This window comes from Daktulosphaira vitifoliae, unplaced genomic scaffold, assembly GCF_025091365.1.
Source record: "Daktulosphaira vitifoliae isolate Bord-2020 unplaced genomic scaffold, ASM2509136v1 Scaffold_1, whole genome shotgun sequence".
NCBI lineage: Eukaryota > Metazoa > Arthropoda > Insecta > Hemiptera > Phylloxeridae > Daktulosphaira > Daktulosphaira vitifoliae.
This window is the reverse complement of record NW_026099572.1, coordinates 21653712-21671275: the sequence shown is the minus strand read 5'-3', so window position 1 is coordinate 21671275 and position 17564 is coordinate 21653712. Positions and strand designations below refer to the sequence as shown.

General features: G+C 25.1%; 1 protein-coding gene across 3 annotated transcripts in view; it reads left to right on the top strand.

The window, feature by feature from the left end:
* The first annotated feature begins 958 nt into the window (after positions 1-958).
* Positions 959-17564, top strand: part of LOC126894319 (glutamate receptor ionotropic, kainate 2-like) — a 114545-nt gene continuing 97939 nt past the window's right edge. For 2 of the 3 annotated variants that reach the window (XM_050665238.1, XM_050665239.1), the window contains exon 1: positions 959-1372. In XM_050665238.1, coding sequence (XP_050521195.1) covers positions 1276-1372 — 97 coding nt within the window. In that variant the 5' untranslated portion in view covers positions 959-1275. Of the gene's footprint in view, positions 1373-9289; positions 9676-17564 lie in introns of those variants that run through there. The other variant, XM_050665240.1, reaches the window with a different exon arrangement.

Here is a 17564-nt window from a genome sequence, read left to right as displayed (position 1 = left end):
AATTTTTTTATGAGAAATAATATTTTTTAATAAACCCTTTTTCATTCGACATACTTTATCTTAATCGAGATATTAATAAGGAACCAGCAGATCAAGTAGCTTTTGGAATAAAACACCAATTTTTTTAAAATTAAACACTATCTAAAGATTTGCATCGAAGCGTTTATTTTTGATAGTGATTTTAATCACTGTCAGATATCATTATACTTGATCCAACTATGCCACGTCACCACTGTGCCGCGACCCCCTTGTGCTGGGTTTTTTTACTTTGTTTACTTTGTTTTTTTCTGCTAAAAATCAAAGTGATGATCAATATGATTCAATAATATTATATAATAAAACATAGCAATCGTTGAATTTTATATTTATTAGTTCATTACTGTTATCAATTATTGCCGTTGACTGCGAGGCAAAGAAGTCGTAATAAAAGCAGTTACAAACATCAATATCAATATCTTGCGTCCGGTTCGAATATCAATGGTTCAGTATGATATATTTATTGTTAACTCAATTAATTGATAACAGAATATTTTTGTTTATTGACCACGTAGTAACCACAACAATACAATGTTTTTGAATCGATGTATAAAAATTGGTGCATTATTTTTTGCAAGCCAATTGGGACTGTTTTTAATGTAAAGGTGCGACCGCACACCCTGACCACCCAAATGATGACTTTGGAGGTACACCATTCTGTTTCGATGTAAATGCTCGTCATTGTCTTCATAGTTTGTATTTGAATTGGACCTGTGTTTAATTATTTGGCAGTAGCAGTTATTTATACGGAAGAAAGGAAAAGTGAACCGATTTAGGAAATTGGCTAGAGGAAAATAAAAACTTGGAGCGATGATATCGGCCGGCGACGACAGCGTCGGTGGCGACGCTCATCGGCGACGGCGACTTTTGTTCCTGGGCGGCGACAAAGGAACGAGCAAAGGATTTGGGTTTTTTTTTTTGAAAGCGAACCGCCAGTCTGCGTCCGGTGTGTTCGCCACGCTGATCGTCGTTGCGTGTGGGGTTGGCGTGTGGTTTCGTTTTTTGCCACCGGTATATTTTTATCGTCGATTAAAGTGAACGGGTTGAAAATAATTCTGGCGTTAAAGAATTATTATGTTGTTTCATTGTAACTGTTATACGAAGTATTAGAAAATTAAATTTTTATTTTTGTGAGTAACCGTACACAGGTTCGCCTATGTGCTGTTAGTTATATTGAAACCATTATGTAACACCGCGAAAATTCTTCGTGATGTGCAATCGCTGTCTATCAACTGCACTATGTTAGCGGGTGGACCTGGTTGGTTAGTATTCTTTATCGTTTGGTTGTGGAAGATAGATGACTCGTTGACAGCTATGCCATCGGTCATACGAATAGGTAATTGTGAAATTTAAAAAAATTATCCTTAATTTAATGTGGTTTCAACCTCTAAACATCAAGATATAATATGACATGTAAATATTTTGCAATTAATATTAAAAGTTATGAAGATAACTTACATAGTTCAGTCGGAAACGTTTCTCGTTGCAAAGGTACCGGTACGATTATGTCGCGTTGTACATAAATTCCTTTTTCCTTTGCCACGTGCAAAGATTATAAAAGTAAAACTAAATATTTACAAGGGATCTGGACTTAAAGTTTTAAGACCATTATTGGCTGTCACAAATAAAATTATTTAAAATTCTTTTGTTAATTATATACTAGTTTACCTCAGTTGTGTATCTAATATATATAGTTGAGTGGGGTTTTATGTAAGACATTTTTTTTCATTTTCTCCTCGTTGTATCGAAGCTGTGTAATTTTCTAAATTTTAAGAGGTTCATCCAAAAACCCTCATTCCTCAAACATGCCACTTGCTTATTTTAAGATCAGTAGTGCAATTATCAGTGGCAGCACCCTAAAAGATTTAGAAATTCATATTTTCCATAATATAAAAATATTTTTAGGGTAAGCAAAAAATTGTTATTTCATCAATTAATACTCCCCAGAAAGGTTATTCAGTTTGGTCACTGATGTCCCAATATTTATTTACTGTTATACTATATATTATCTAACCGTTTTTGTTTTATATTCTTAACAAAAGAAATGGGGTTCACTTATTAAATTAAATAAATTTAAGCTTTTTTATATATAAAGGATTAATCTCAAAAAAAAAATAAATTTTTGGGGAAAAGAATTGTTTTTTTTTCATTTACATATATTTTTAATTAATCAGCTATTAATTACTTTATAGAATCATCCCTTATAACTTAAATTGGTGTCAATATAATTTTTTTAAAATGGCAACATACATATTTAACAAGCTTATATAATAGGAAATAATCTAATTAAGAAATTCACTACTCGATATCAATCATTATTCCATAAACTATTTATAATTTAAATTAATAATTGGTAGTGAAGAATGAGTATTGCTATTTGTATCACTAGTTATTTTCCAGCCGTACACTTCCTCTTGCCTAGGTGTGAAAATGAAAATAACTTCCGATGTACTGGTTCAAAAGTTGTTATCGATCAGTCATTATCTTAAATACTTTGTTATCTATTATATTATGTACGTTTCATTTGATAAAATAAGATCGACACCCCTGTAAAATGTAAGGAATAATTCTAAAAAGTAATTTATAGATAATATATACGTAACTAAAAAAAATCAAAAACAATTTTCCCAAAATTGTATTTATTTTGAGAGTGGTTTATAATAAACCGATCACTCTGTATACATAAAGTAATGAGAGGATTATAGGGGAAAAGCCCCACAGAATTATGTTTTCTAGAAATCTAAATTAAAATTGAAGGTTTGATGAAATTTATGAGCACTTATTGATAAAGCTTCTTAATTTAATTTTCTGGATAATTTTTATTTTATGTAAAACGTAATTGGAAATATCACCCGAAGATATTTTTCATAAATTTTAAATTCCTTCATCTTGTTTAAAATAAATCAGGAAAAGAATCTTATTAATAGTAAAATCGTATGTTAATTAATGATGGCATTGAAAATATATGAGTTTTACCATTCTTTTTTTTTTAACGGTTTTTTATAAAATATATACCTAGAATATTCTATAATTTTTGTATCTCGAATCAGAAGTCTAAAATATACAATCTTAAATAGAAACTCTTAGTTAAAATCTTTTAATTTATTATTTCTTTATTTTGATATTTTTTTATCAATGAATATTTTTATTTCATGAAATATATTTTTTTTCTATAAAATAATTGAACTTAATAGCTTCAAATTTGAAAACTACTGATATTTTAAGTAATTTAAATATTTTGTCAATTATTAAAATAAAAAATAAAATTCTTTTAGCTCTATTGTTCCTAGTAATACAGAAAGATTAATTTTTATAAAGCAAAGATTTATGTGCTCTAACTCTAAATTTATTAATAAACATGTAACAAACGTGTAAGACCCTCAGCCATAATAGGTCGACAGCCGGTGTAAAAACCTGTCAAATCGTAAGGTAGAACCAAATAGTTGGCATAAAGGCTAAGCAGATGATGGTGAACAAATCTGAAATACATGAAAAATTATTAAATAAGATAAATTTTTTTATTATTTTGCTGACGAAAACAGATTTTATCGCTTTGAAAAATTGAATATCTTTTGCAGCAATATTGCTTTGACAATTATTCGTATTCTTGTAATTATAGAAAATTTCTGCCTCTTAACGCCACTTTTAAATTTAAAAATCTAACACTTAATATTATAAGTGTTAGATTTTAAGATTTACATAGTATTTTTGTTAATTAAAAAGTTAAACGCAGTTTTAACGCGCCTGCGTGATTTGGAATTTTTTCTAGATTGAATATGCAAAAATTATTTTATTATTAAAAAATTATTTTATCATCATAACAAATTTAATCACTCAATAACTTTTTAAAAATTCTTCTTAAAAATAATATCTAAAATTTAGGGGATTCGGGTGTTTTATAATAGAAAATTTTGTATTTTACAGAAATTTGATAGTAGTATAGAACATTCATAAGTAGTTTATGTTAAAACATTAATGTTAGAAGAAATTTCTTTATACTCGAAAGATAGCTGTAACATTGAATACCTATAATCTTTGAGTTTCATAACTATTTAATAGACAAAGACACATTATATTTAAGGAAATTATGAGAAAACATAAATTAATATGACATCAATGGTTATGTATGAAGTAGACTTTAAAGCATATAGAGTTTTAATGTAATCAGTAAAATCTTCTACGAATTGGGTGACTTATTTAAGTTTTAAATGTTGAGACCATCTTAAACTCAAAGACAAGAGTAACAGGCGGTTCAAATTACAATGTAAATTCTGTGAACAATTACGTTATATCGTTTATTTAGAAGTTTATGTAACTTAAAGTTAATTATAATATAATGTAAATATCATTATTTTTGAAAATAACTTGGATAATAATAATAGTTAATCATGCTACACGAATTAAACTTGACTAGAGTTTTGCTTTATTCTAAAGTATAGGAATAATTTGAAGTGGAATTACTCATTTTACCACTAAAGTTAACGAATATTATTTAAAGAGTTAAAAGTATAATTTTACTCCTTTAATACTATAGTATTGGACTAGTTCTATTTGAGTCTAAACTAAATATTTTATGAAGATCTAAAACTAGTCTTTTATGTATAAATTAATTTAAATTAAAGCCATTTATTATTTTAGTAACTCTTTTACATTGAGTCATTTTTTCTAGGCACCATGTTTTGTTTTTATTTTATTTTTGACCATCAGTTGTTCTACATTTATTCAAAAATTTTATCACTTTTATCCTGATCCCATAAAAATTAAAGCTGAATCTTTATGCATAAATATAAAAATAATTTTAATTTGGACCTACAAAAATTTGTATTAAAGTTATTTCTAACATTCTAAATTTTATTTAATAAAATAACAATAGTTAATTATTATAATTATTGATATTTATGCTAAATGTGTATGAATATAAGTATTTATGATTACAAGTTTGCAGGAAATCGATCTAAAGAGTTTTAACTATGCACTTGATTTTTAAAACAAATCTATTTGTTAGTTATTTTAATTTTACAAAACAAGGTATTATTTACAACAATACAAATTGATCGGTTTATCATAAACTACTCGATTACTCGCAAAATAAATATAATATTGAAAAAAAAATGTTTTTTCTTTTAATTACATATAATTCTTGATTTATCAGGTAATAATTAAAAATATTCATAATAACCAAAAGGGATGTCGACTTTATTTTTTCAAGTTGTTATCGGCCAGTAATTTTCTTAATTAGATTATTTCTTATTATACAAACTAATTAAATGTATAATTACCATTTAATAAAATAATGTTGATACCCCTATACTTAATAAGGAATGATCCTAAAAAGTAAATAATAGCTAATAAATGAAGGAATATACATAACTAAAAAAACCGAAACATTTTTTATAATTTTGTATTTATTTTGCGAGTAATTAATTAGTTTATTAAAAACCAATCACTCTGTATATTGCAATATTATTAAATAATTTTTTCTAATATTATTATTTCAAAATCTAAATATGCGTATTGCATAGTACCTATTAACAGTAAAGTTCTTAAACTAATTATAATTCTACGTTTTATAGTGGTATATATTTTTATGACTTAAGCGATTGGATGTTTTGAGTATCGACCGTCCGGGTGATGTGGTTAGGACAAATTAACCTATTTGAATTACGTACACGTTGCATAAAGGATCAAAGTTTTAGTAATGATCGAGTTAAAAATAAACGAGTCGTCACTATTGTATAAGTTGTCTGAAATAAATGGTTTTAACTTTAGGTATACGCAGTAATTATAACTTATTCGCTTTTAATTCTTATTCACCTCTCTACTCTCCTATAGTTTAGTGTTATTTTTGACTATTTCACAGCGGAGCCCATCACATTTTAAGGTTGTCATCTACATCCAATAATGAGATTTTTCGTCGTCTTTCGTATGCAGTAAAAAGAACAATGCCCTATTTTTAGCCTTTATATGAAAAATATGAAACGTTGCGATTGTATTCGTCGGGAAATAACAAATAGTCTCCATCATAGTCAAGGAAACGTGATGGTTTTCGCACAGGAAACAATAAAAATTGTTAGTTTTTGTGGCATTTATCGAACGTGTTACTTATATGTTGGTAAAAGCAAATTTGTTTTTCTTTTGAGAAGATTTAACGACTACCATTTATCACTAGTTTCGATGTATTTTAATAAATAATTATATAGATTATTTTTTGCATTTTTTATTTATTGTAATAATGCAAAACCGGTATTAACCATTATAACTACACTCGTATTTCAATTGGATACAATACAAGAATGTATGTAAACTATTGTTTTAGATTTAATCTCCGAGAATCATCCCCAATGGCTAGTTCATACTAACGAGCTTCGTAATAAAACTAATGACATTGGTTTTTTGTAAACTATTAGGCTACCAATCTAAATTCAAAGGTATCTACGTTCATTTAAATTGTAAGATTTCAAACCGACTTCGCTTTTATAATTTACAAGTGATCTCAGACAAATCATTTGAATAACAATGTAATTTTATATCAAACGTCAAATTATGTTTTAATATTAAAAAGTTTTAATAAGTTCCCATGAAAAATAACGGCTTTTGAGAATTTAAAGCCATTTATTCGCTAAATTGTAGCATAGNATTATGTTTTAATATTAAAAAGTTTTAATAAGTTCCCATGAAAAATAACGGCTTTTGAGAATTTAAAGCCATTTATTCGCTAAATTGTAAGTCGAATATACTGTTTGATGACCAGCGAATAATGTAATTGACGGACTAATTTGTTTAGCAATGAGATAAAATATTTGATATAAATGAATTATTAATATCCCGAATCAATTACTTGATGTTAACACCTACCTAAAATGAAATTCTTGGTATTCAATTAAATTCTCAGGCTCCCATTATCATATTATGTCGTTTAAATTCTTTACAAATGAACGAACTTTTGAGGAATTCGCCTTAGGTTTAGGCATCGACGTGCATTCCATTATTCTTTTCAATTTCTGCATTTCGATGAATGTCAGTAAACTATTTCCTTTATTTCTCTTTTTTGTCTCATTTGAATACATATTTTATTGCTATCGCTTCTTTCTTACTTTTTACTTATTCAAATTTTTTTCATAAATTCAAAAACGTACTGACACCACGACAAAATGACTTGGCTTATAACAATTCAATTTTGTTCCAATAGTTTAATGTTAGCTGAATATCATGCTGATAAGTTATCAAAAGTGTAAAATAGTTTCAAATGTTTGAATATGCTATGAATTTATTTAAAAATTTAGTTTTTTTCTTTACTTACTATAAAAAATATCATATATTAGAATATTATTAATATATTATTAGAAATAAAACTTAAGGTTATCAAACTTATTTTTATCGATGCAATGTATTTCAGTTTTTTATTTTAAATTTGGTTTACTAAGCAATGCATATTAAATAAATCTTACACAATTAATATAAACAACTTGTAATAAGGCCTCTAATGTCCACTGGTGGCGGACGTAAAACGTTGTGTACTATTCCTTTTACTCTCTAAGATGATGTTTACAAAAAAGTAGCTACAAACTTTTTCGGTATTGTTTACACATAATGTTTAAAAAAATTTATATCAAAAGTAAATAATTTTAGTATTAATTCTTGAGTATTAAGAACATTTGTTGAACTCAAAAACATTGAGTTTTTAACTACTTTTTAGTTCAGTTTTAGTTGTTAAAGAAGTAAGCAACAACTGCTCATGCACTCATGAACCTGTAGGTTCATTGTACGTTAGGTTCTCCTAACAAATTATATTAATTCGGACTCAAAATCTTTCTGGTAAAATTAAGTATCTCTTAGGGTTTTCGTTTTTTATCTATTTAATTAACATTAATATATATATATTTTTATGTAAATTACAAATGACATAAAAAAAAGCAGCAAAACAAATATAAAATATAATTTGTTGTATTGTAATATTAAATTTACTATAAAATTAATTTTTATTAATTTAATGGTTTTGTATAATTAAATAGACTGATGTGAACAGTATAGAGCACAATTTATTATGTAAATTGACGTATTGATGCAATTTAAAAAAATTATTTTTATAACAATTTTGATTTAATATCGTAATATTAAAACTGTTCGAGCTATTTCAGTTTCGTTTACTTATTTCAATGGGCGAATAAGACGCTAAGTTTGATGATCATTAAAGTAACAATTTATATTTTCTTAACTAAGTTTGAAAAAGTATGATCACAAATCATCAAAGATGCGTAACATGTGTATTTAATATATGTTAAATTAATAATATAACGAACTATGATATTTGAATGTCATAACAAGATGAGAAATGCCGACAAGTTTAATGCAGGGTACTTATCACGTGTTGACAAAGGCTTATATGTGTATATATATATATGTGAGTAGTTTAAATGCACGTGAAAATTAGATTTTAGTGGAATTATCAGAGACGTACGATATACCAGCCTGCCGTTTATGAAGAGCTTTAATCGTGAAAATTCGGAGAGATTATGTACAAAAGCAATTGGCTATGATTACTTACGTGAGTTATTTTGTGATAAAGGTGAGCATCATTCGAAAGTGTTATTGATTATCGACGTGTTATTATTATAAATTAAAAATATTGATAGTGTCGATAGCTTAGTAATTTAAAAATATTTTAAAAGAGATTAATATCTACGGTATAACAATAATAGGTTTATAATAAATTAAAAAGGATAATGATGAAGTAACAATATTTGAAACTCGTTTTTAAATTTTGTTGAAAATAAATATTTTGTTTGTACAAACACCAATACTAATTATTTAGTCGTATGATAAATAAAAACATTTTATTATCACTTTAATTAACAAGCTTTATATATATAAAAAAAGCGTTTTGTTTTATCATAATAAATTATTGTTTAAATTATATTTACTCAGTACATATCAATTAATTAATATTTTTTTAATTTACGTTTAATGCTGCACTTCCGCTTAAAATCAGTTTTAACTGTATCTTCGTCGGAGTTCATTATAATATACTAATTTACTAATAAAATATAATAAATCAATCAACAACAACAAAAGAAAGCTCATCATAAACGTAAAATAATAATTATTGGTATTATAATTGCTATTACAGTAAAAAAATGATAAATTTAACGTTTATATAGTCCTATAAGAACGAAATTTTTATCGCAGACAGATATTTTATTAAACGATCTTTGGAATAAGTTCGTTCATCGAAGAGCACTTTGTCCGAAGAACGCCTCAGTTGACAATCAGATTATTCGTCCGTAGAGTAATATAAATTATTTATTAAATCAATCGTTTAAACTATAAAGTCTGTCAGTTTTTACTATTTTCGGCGAGTCAATATTTACTGTAAATTGGCCCTAAGGGATTTCGATATTTATACGTGTCTCTATCATACGTTATTTGGATGACATGCTTAACTAATGTTGTTTATGGTCACGTGGTGTGTTCATCCTCGTTTTGTTAATGTCGGATGATCAATTTCCATTACAGTTCATGCGTTATTATAGCACAGGGGAATATTGAACGTTGAAGACGAAGGTAGAGGAGGTAAAACATACGATACGTGATTCAGTAGCTGTTGCTGCTTTTATGCCCAAACAGTGGATGTCGAGAAAAGTAAATAAATGGATTTTGATATTAAAACTGTTGTCACTAACCTTAGACAGTACGGGTTTTTCATTCTGACTATTTAAATACATTATTCATAGACATAGTCATGATTGCTAATTTTAAGTAATAATAAAATGAGAAAAAAATCATATTTAGAAAAATCCGGCATAGTGATTTTTGCTTGGTCGAAACTAACTGAAATTTTTAAAATAATAATTTAGATTTTTAAAAATTATTTATATAAATAAAATATTTACATCAACATTGATAAAATGTAAATGTGAACCATACAAATAATTTAATTTTCAAATTAAAGTATTCAAAGCGTTTTGTTAGTACTTACATGGATAATATATTAGTTTGTATTTTATAGCTATTGCGCATTAAAAAATATCCGTAATATTTTAATCAATTCAAGAATTTAAAAATACATTATTTGTAATAAAAATATTAATATTATTAAATTGTAAAATCTAATTAATAGTTTTTGGTCTATTATATATATTTACCGGTATAACAAGTAGAACTTCTTATAAAGTTCAAATCAATTGGTAATTTACATTATTCTTACAACGTCAATTATATAATAATATGAAAACTGTAATACATAAATAAAAACTTGTACACAGTGTGTGTGTATATATGAATTCAAATCTCAATTAATTACTTTACTTCTTAATTTTTAGGAAGTAAATATGTAATTTTCAAATTTGACATAGCTAAATAAATACAACAGTTACGAGTTTTAAAAAAGTTTTCTGAAATAATAATAAATAATCGAAATAAAAATGTAATAATTTATTATAGCACTCGTAATAAAACTAAAAAAACAAACTTCGCTGCATATACAAATATAATTTCCGTGTTCGCAGTGCATTTACAAATAAAAATTATGATTCAGTCAAAAACTTCAAAGAGATTGACAAAAAGTTATTTCAAAGTTGGCAACTTTAGTATTTGTAAAGGTTCTTTAGTATTTAGTTTGTAAATATTTTGACTCAGTTGTTACAATAATTTGAAAATCATAAATTCTATAAGCTTCAATTAGATTAAAGAGGTCCTATGCGATCACAAATAAAATTAATTTTTTTGAATCATAAAAATTCCATGACAAATGGAAATATAATTAGACCTCGTCAGAGTTTAAAAAGTTTAAAACTTTTAGTACGTAAATCGTGTTTTAAATCGTGTATTCAGAGTTTACTTCAAACATTTATTCACGATTTAAGTCGTCTCTAATTTTTTTCTATTTCGCATCATGTTATTACAAATATTAATGTAAAATTTCAATTCATTGATAAATTGTAATGATTTTAGAGACTATAATTATTAGCCGAGATTAATTCAATTTTAGAGAAGTTATAAGACGCCTATACTTGTGACTCTTGTACAGTTTTATTTTCTTAAAAAACTAACATTGATATGATATAATGAATTGATGTTATTTTATTTAAAAATAATGTACATCATGAACTCTAAAATAGGAATGCAATTCCTAGATAGAGATGATTATTTTTAACATAAAAATGGGTTACGTTGTTTTTCTCGATACTAAAACTTAAATAAGACGATAATAATTCAAGACTATTACAATATTATGTTTGTTTTGAGAGAAAGTTTTATCTTCTTAAAACTCTGTCTAAAGTTAAAGTTACTAAATCATTTTAGTTCTCAAACAACATCTGTATATACATATATTTTATATTATTGTATTGTCATGAGAAATCTTTTTTCAAATGTAATCAAACGTGGTAATACATGTACAAGTCCGGTTTCATTCAATTGTCTAAGTTTTCCATTTACGTTTTCAAAATGTCTAATCACATTCTTATTTGAATTAATTATGATAAAAGCAAACATCTTACACTGAAACTTGTATCTGATTTTAACAAAACTAATTGTGTCTATGAAGTCACAGTCCCTCCATAAGAACTCAAATAAATGAAATAATACAGAACACCTGAGTTGGAGATATGGAAAATAACATCAACAAATTTCGTTATTGTCATCTGAATGTGATCTTTATTATTTAGCACGCTACATTTTAAACTATTGTTAAATAAAAACGTTATTATTATTTATTCAATTAAAACAACTATTTTATTATGATGAACTATTATAATATTTACTAACCATAACAAATAAAATCCTAATTTGAATTTTAATAAAAAAATTTTGGAGTAAAAAAATACTTTCTCTGAAAATTAAAAATAATTAAATGATATATCAACTTTTATAGTATTTGATCTATATATATATATTTGTAGATGAAGTGAATACATATTCACTAACAAAAACCTAATATTCTTAATATTTTTTTAAAAAATTCATGATATTTTTAAAGATACAGAATGTTATAAAAAAATTAAAGAGTTCGTATAAATGTTTGTTGTGCCTCTTTGGCAAATAGTTTTTATTTTACAATATTTAGTAAGAATCAAAATTTCCATATAAATATACTAAAAAATAAATTAATAACTAATTTTTTCACACCTTTTATACTAAATACTACTAATTTGTTCACACCTTTCTTACTAATTGCTACAAATTTTATCACACCTATATACTAATTACTACTAATTTTTTCACACCTTTTATACTAAATACTAATCATTTTTTCACACCTTTTTTACTAATTGCTATTAATTTTTTCACGCATTTTATACTAATTGCTACTAATTACTACTAATTTTTTCATACCTTTTATACTAAATAATACTAATTTTTTCACACATTTCTTACTAATTACTCCTAATTTTTTCACACCTCTTATACTAAATACTACTAATTTTTTCACACTTTTCTTACAAATTGCTATAAATTTTTTCACACCTTTTATACTAATTGCTACTAATTACTAGTTATTTTATCACACCTTTAGTACTAATTACTCCTAATTTTTTCACACCTTTGAAACTAATTGTGACTAATTACTACACATTGTATCACACCTTTAATACTAATTATTACTTATTTTTTTTTACATCTTATCACTTATTGTTACTTATTTATTGTTTTTTTTTTCGCACCTATAACAGTAACTGCTACTAAATTTTATACTAATTTTTATTTTGTAATAAATCAAAATAAATGTCAAATATATAACAATTTAAAAAATTGGCACGGACAATAGATCTGACGGCTTTAAATACAGCTGCTTCAAATCGTAGTATGGACTCTAAGAGAGAAATTACCTTCTCCTTTAAGAAAATACACAAATGGGTCACGTTAGCAAAAAAATAAGATAACATAACCCATTGATAAAGTTTGTAAAACCAAAACGGATACTACTATTTTCTTTTTTTATTGGTCAGCGTCCAAATATTCAAATTATAACTTTTTTTTTTCAAATATTTTAGTAAAATAAAAAAAGAAAAACAATTTTCATATTTGCTTTGTATTTTAATATAAATGTAAAAGAAGTTTCGAAATATTACAACTTCCTTTGCTTCTTACATTATTTATTTAAAAGCGTGCTTTTGAATTAAATAAAATAAAAATTACATTAAAAAGTCGGTAAAATGACAGAAAAGGTTTTACTTTATTTAAAAATACTATCATACGAAAAACACCCTTTTGAGAGATGTCAAGTTGACAATAAACTTACGATAAAATTTCTAACTATTTGCTTTTGTTTAATTTTCCGACTCGTGTGTAAATCTGGTAGGATAATATTTCTTATCTTTATAGTTTTATTTATTTGTTTTAAATCTTAATTATTAAATAAACCTTAGCTTACTTGTATAAAACCATACCAAAAAAAGAGAACTTTATAATAATTTTTAGCTAAAAATATTCAATTTTAGTTTTTAAAATTCAGTTAGAATTTTGTCATAGTCTCAAATAAAGATTTTACCAAAGCGAGAACTTAAAATACGTCTTTTTAATTAAGATTTATAGATATTAAATAATATGGACTAAATATTGATTTTTATCTTTTTTTTTTAGTAAGTTTTGATTATTTTAGAAAATTTCTGTATAGTTAAAAAAATACTTATGTTTTACAACTTACATAAAATAGGTGAAACTACTAAATCTTAAAAATAAATTTTTTTTGTTTTCAAATATATTATGATCTTGGAGTTTTATCTTCACATGGGACAATTAAATAGATAAAATTCCGAATCAACTGATGTTATTTACAATTTAAACATTACATAAATAATAATTTATTTATAAATGAATAAGTTCAAAACTTAATTATAAAGGTAAACTTCAATTACTTTTATAAAAAAATATATATTGTAAAATGTCGTAGTTTATTACAAAAATGTGTATCTTAGTTTTTCTAAATTTTCAGTATAATTAAAAAACAAATTTTGAATTATACATGTTTTAATAGAATAGGTGATTTTATTTTCACAACGATCAAAGGAATTATGAGACTCGAATATATATATAATATCTAGAGGAAAAACTTTTTTTATCATTATTTATAAATATCCCATTTTGTCAAATTTTAAGATACGTACTGTTGCAATATAAGCGACGGTTTTTTAAATTAATTAAAAAAAACAATATTTGGTTATATTACTATGTTTTATACAAAAATTGTAATTATTTAATAATATTTAACTTATTGAACAAACATACAACTTTTATGAGTACGCCTTGAGCTATATACATAGTTGACTATTAATAATAAATTTTGATTATGCAATCTAAGTAATGTAATGGTTTAATTGAAATTAATCCATTGAAATAGACTTTAAACTTGATTTCAGCACATGAAACATTTATTAAAATTTTTTATCGCACTGTTTCAGACGTTTTAATAAGGAAAATAATTAAACAAATGTTCGTTTAGAAATTTTTTTTGTGTTCTTCTTAAAATCGAGGAGAAAATATGAATCAAAATAAAATAAAATTGAAAATCATGTAGTCATTTTTATTTTTACGTTTGTTTAATAAAGTTTATTTTTATACTTATATAATTTGGAGATATTTTGCCTTGAAGAAACGTTTGAGATATAAACTGACATATTTCTGCAGGTAAATTTAGATAAATTACAAGAAGCTGTATGTACAATTTTTCATTTTCAATGGACATACTATGTTTTTATATTTATTATGTTTATTGTGATTTTTATCAATCTCGAAATGGTACAAATTCAAGTTCACCTATAAGTGAATTTTTACTTGTATATTGTATTTAGAACATCAGATCTTCTTATTTAGAAGACGTTGCAAGATCGAGTCATAAACAGTAATCGGATCAAAATCACACATTGCAAATGTGTGTGTTTTTTTGACTTTCTGAACGGTACAGAATAGTTTGTTCGTCTAAATGTAATACAGCATCTCTGTAACTCATTACACATTTCTAAACCCCACAAAAGAAATGAAAAACAAATAATTGCGTCTAGTATTATAGCATTACAAAAAATCCGAGGCTACAAAAGCAAAACGACAAATACAAACCTCAAGTGTTAAATTATCAAGGGGAAATGTATAAAAACAAAGCTATAGTAACTGTACAGTTTTTATTACACCCGGTAAATTTGTCATAAATCTATGCTGCTCTGGGGGGCCTTAAATTCCTCCTGTTTTCAGATAAACCGCTTGCAAGGTAGCCTTTTAACAAATATTTATCGTGTGCGTCCATCACCTCTCGGCCTTTCCTCATCGCCGAATTAAAACTCTTGTACTATATTCTATTTTATATAACTCACGTACTATATACTGTGCGAGTCTACTTATTAACATATAAGTTGAATTCATATCGACTTCCAAAACGATAGAAACGTAAAATGAAACTAAAACTTTGAAACGATATTCTCAATACTCAATTCAAGAGACATTGTGGCAGCTGCAAAAGTAATATGTATTGCATACAATGTACACTATACTAATGCATACTTATATATCACCATGTTTATAGGCGTACTAAAGAGAACTATATTACGCCTGTTTATATAGCATTGATAATACCTGCTTGTGATTTAATTAATTAATTGTAAACCGTAGCGCACAACGACTATGAATAATTCAAATATTTCAGTAAGCTTTGAATAAATATTTAATGAAAACACTTTTATTTGATAAAAACCCTTTTCTCTTTCAAAGAGCAGGTCTATGTAATTTTTGCCAAAAAATTATCAACGCATACATAGATTAATATATTTGTAATTTTCTTCGCCAGACATTTTATGTTCCACTCGTTATTTGCATATGATGCAAACCATTAGTTATATAAATCGAATTTATTTAATAAATTGCTTACGAGAGTTACTGGGGCGTTTTGAAATGTTTTATTAACAAGTAACACAACATGCCTTGAGGTGTTTATAGTTTCAAAGAAGCGGAAAGAAATAAACATGAAAAACACTGGATAAAATTTTTCCGTTAAAAAAAAACATTTTAATAAAGAGTGAATATTTAGACATTTTTTTCTAATTAAAAAAAATTATGAAACTATTTTATTATTTTATTACTAAATCCTCTAATATTACGCTGATAAGTTTTAAAAAAACTNTTATTATTTTATTACTAAATCCTCTAATATTACGCTGATAAGTTTTAAAAAGCTCCTTTTATTTACTATAGATTTGAAACTATCTACGGGTTTTCTTAGAAGAGTTTTACCTTCTTTCTAAAAGCGACTATTGAATTTCAGCGTAGATTGTTTCCTATAAAAGTAGATTAAAACTTTATCGATATGCCACTTGTAAAATTACTTTTTCCATAATACTAATGTATTTTATCCAAAACGTTTTTTTAACTACCTTTCAAGATTTATTTTTAATTATTACTTAAATACATTGCATTAAGTGACATTTTTTGTATAATTGTTATAAAATGTTTATCAAAGAATAATAATAATAATAATAATTTATTTTATCAATAAAACATTTACATTACAACAATCATTAAAAAAATTATACAATAAGAATGGTGAGATTTATATATATATGAGCTCAAAGCTTGTGTAAGAAATGAGAGTTTCTTATTAGATTAGTAATATTAAGATAAAACAAATAATTTCACTTTAATATAAAAAATAAAAATGAATACAAAAAGAAAATTATTGCGGAACAATCAATATTCATAATTAAGAGTAATATTATTAAATTTAAAATGTTTAATAAAAAGAATGAATAACATAATATTATTAAAGCTATAAAGTTTTAAATTTAATTTTCGACACAGTAAGTTACATTATTATATAGGACTTAGAAAGGTATAGCCTTACGTAATCGAATGATATTTATATTAGAGTATGATATATTTCTTGTTGCATAGTTATGTACAGTCTTATTAAAAAATGTTCGAGTTTCTATAAAAATAAAAATTAACATTTATAATACGAAATGGAAATATAAAAAATATTTAAATTAATATATAACTGTTTAGTTATAAAAAAGGTTTACTTAATATGACTATAATTAAAGTATTAATTGTACTATCATTCCAAGATGCTTAATGTGATCAAAATTACAACTAGTTATTTTATTTTTACAATTATAAGAATGAGTATAGATGGAATTATCAATTTTATTATTAAATTTAGATCTAAGATCAAATAAAATGTAATCAGATTTTTTAATGTTTAATTCTAAAAATTTATTGTCACACGCATTTTATTACGTTTAAAGTACTATTAACATCATTAGAAGAACTTCTATATTATTATTATTAAATAGAATTATTTACAGATGATAAAAAATATAGTGTATATATAACTCAAAGAAATATAGTAGAAAAGAAGTGTTCTATAACTTTTTTTCTAAGACAATATTAGAATTGATCTATTCTCAGTAGAATTGTCAATACAAACAAATTAGATATGTAAAAGTACCCTTTTTAACCATAACGAGTCAAATTTACGTTTCTTCTCGATTTAAAAAAGCCGGCGTAACTTCAAATCCATAACTTTTAACAATTGAAAATTGGCA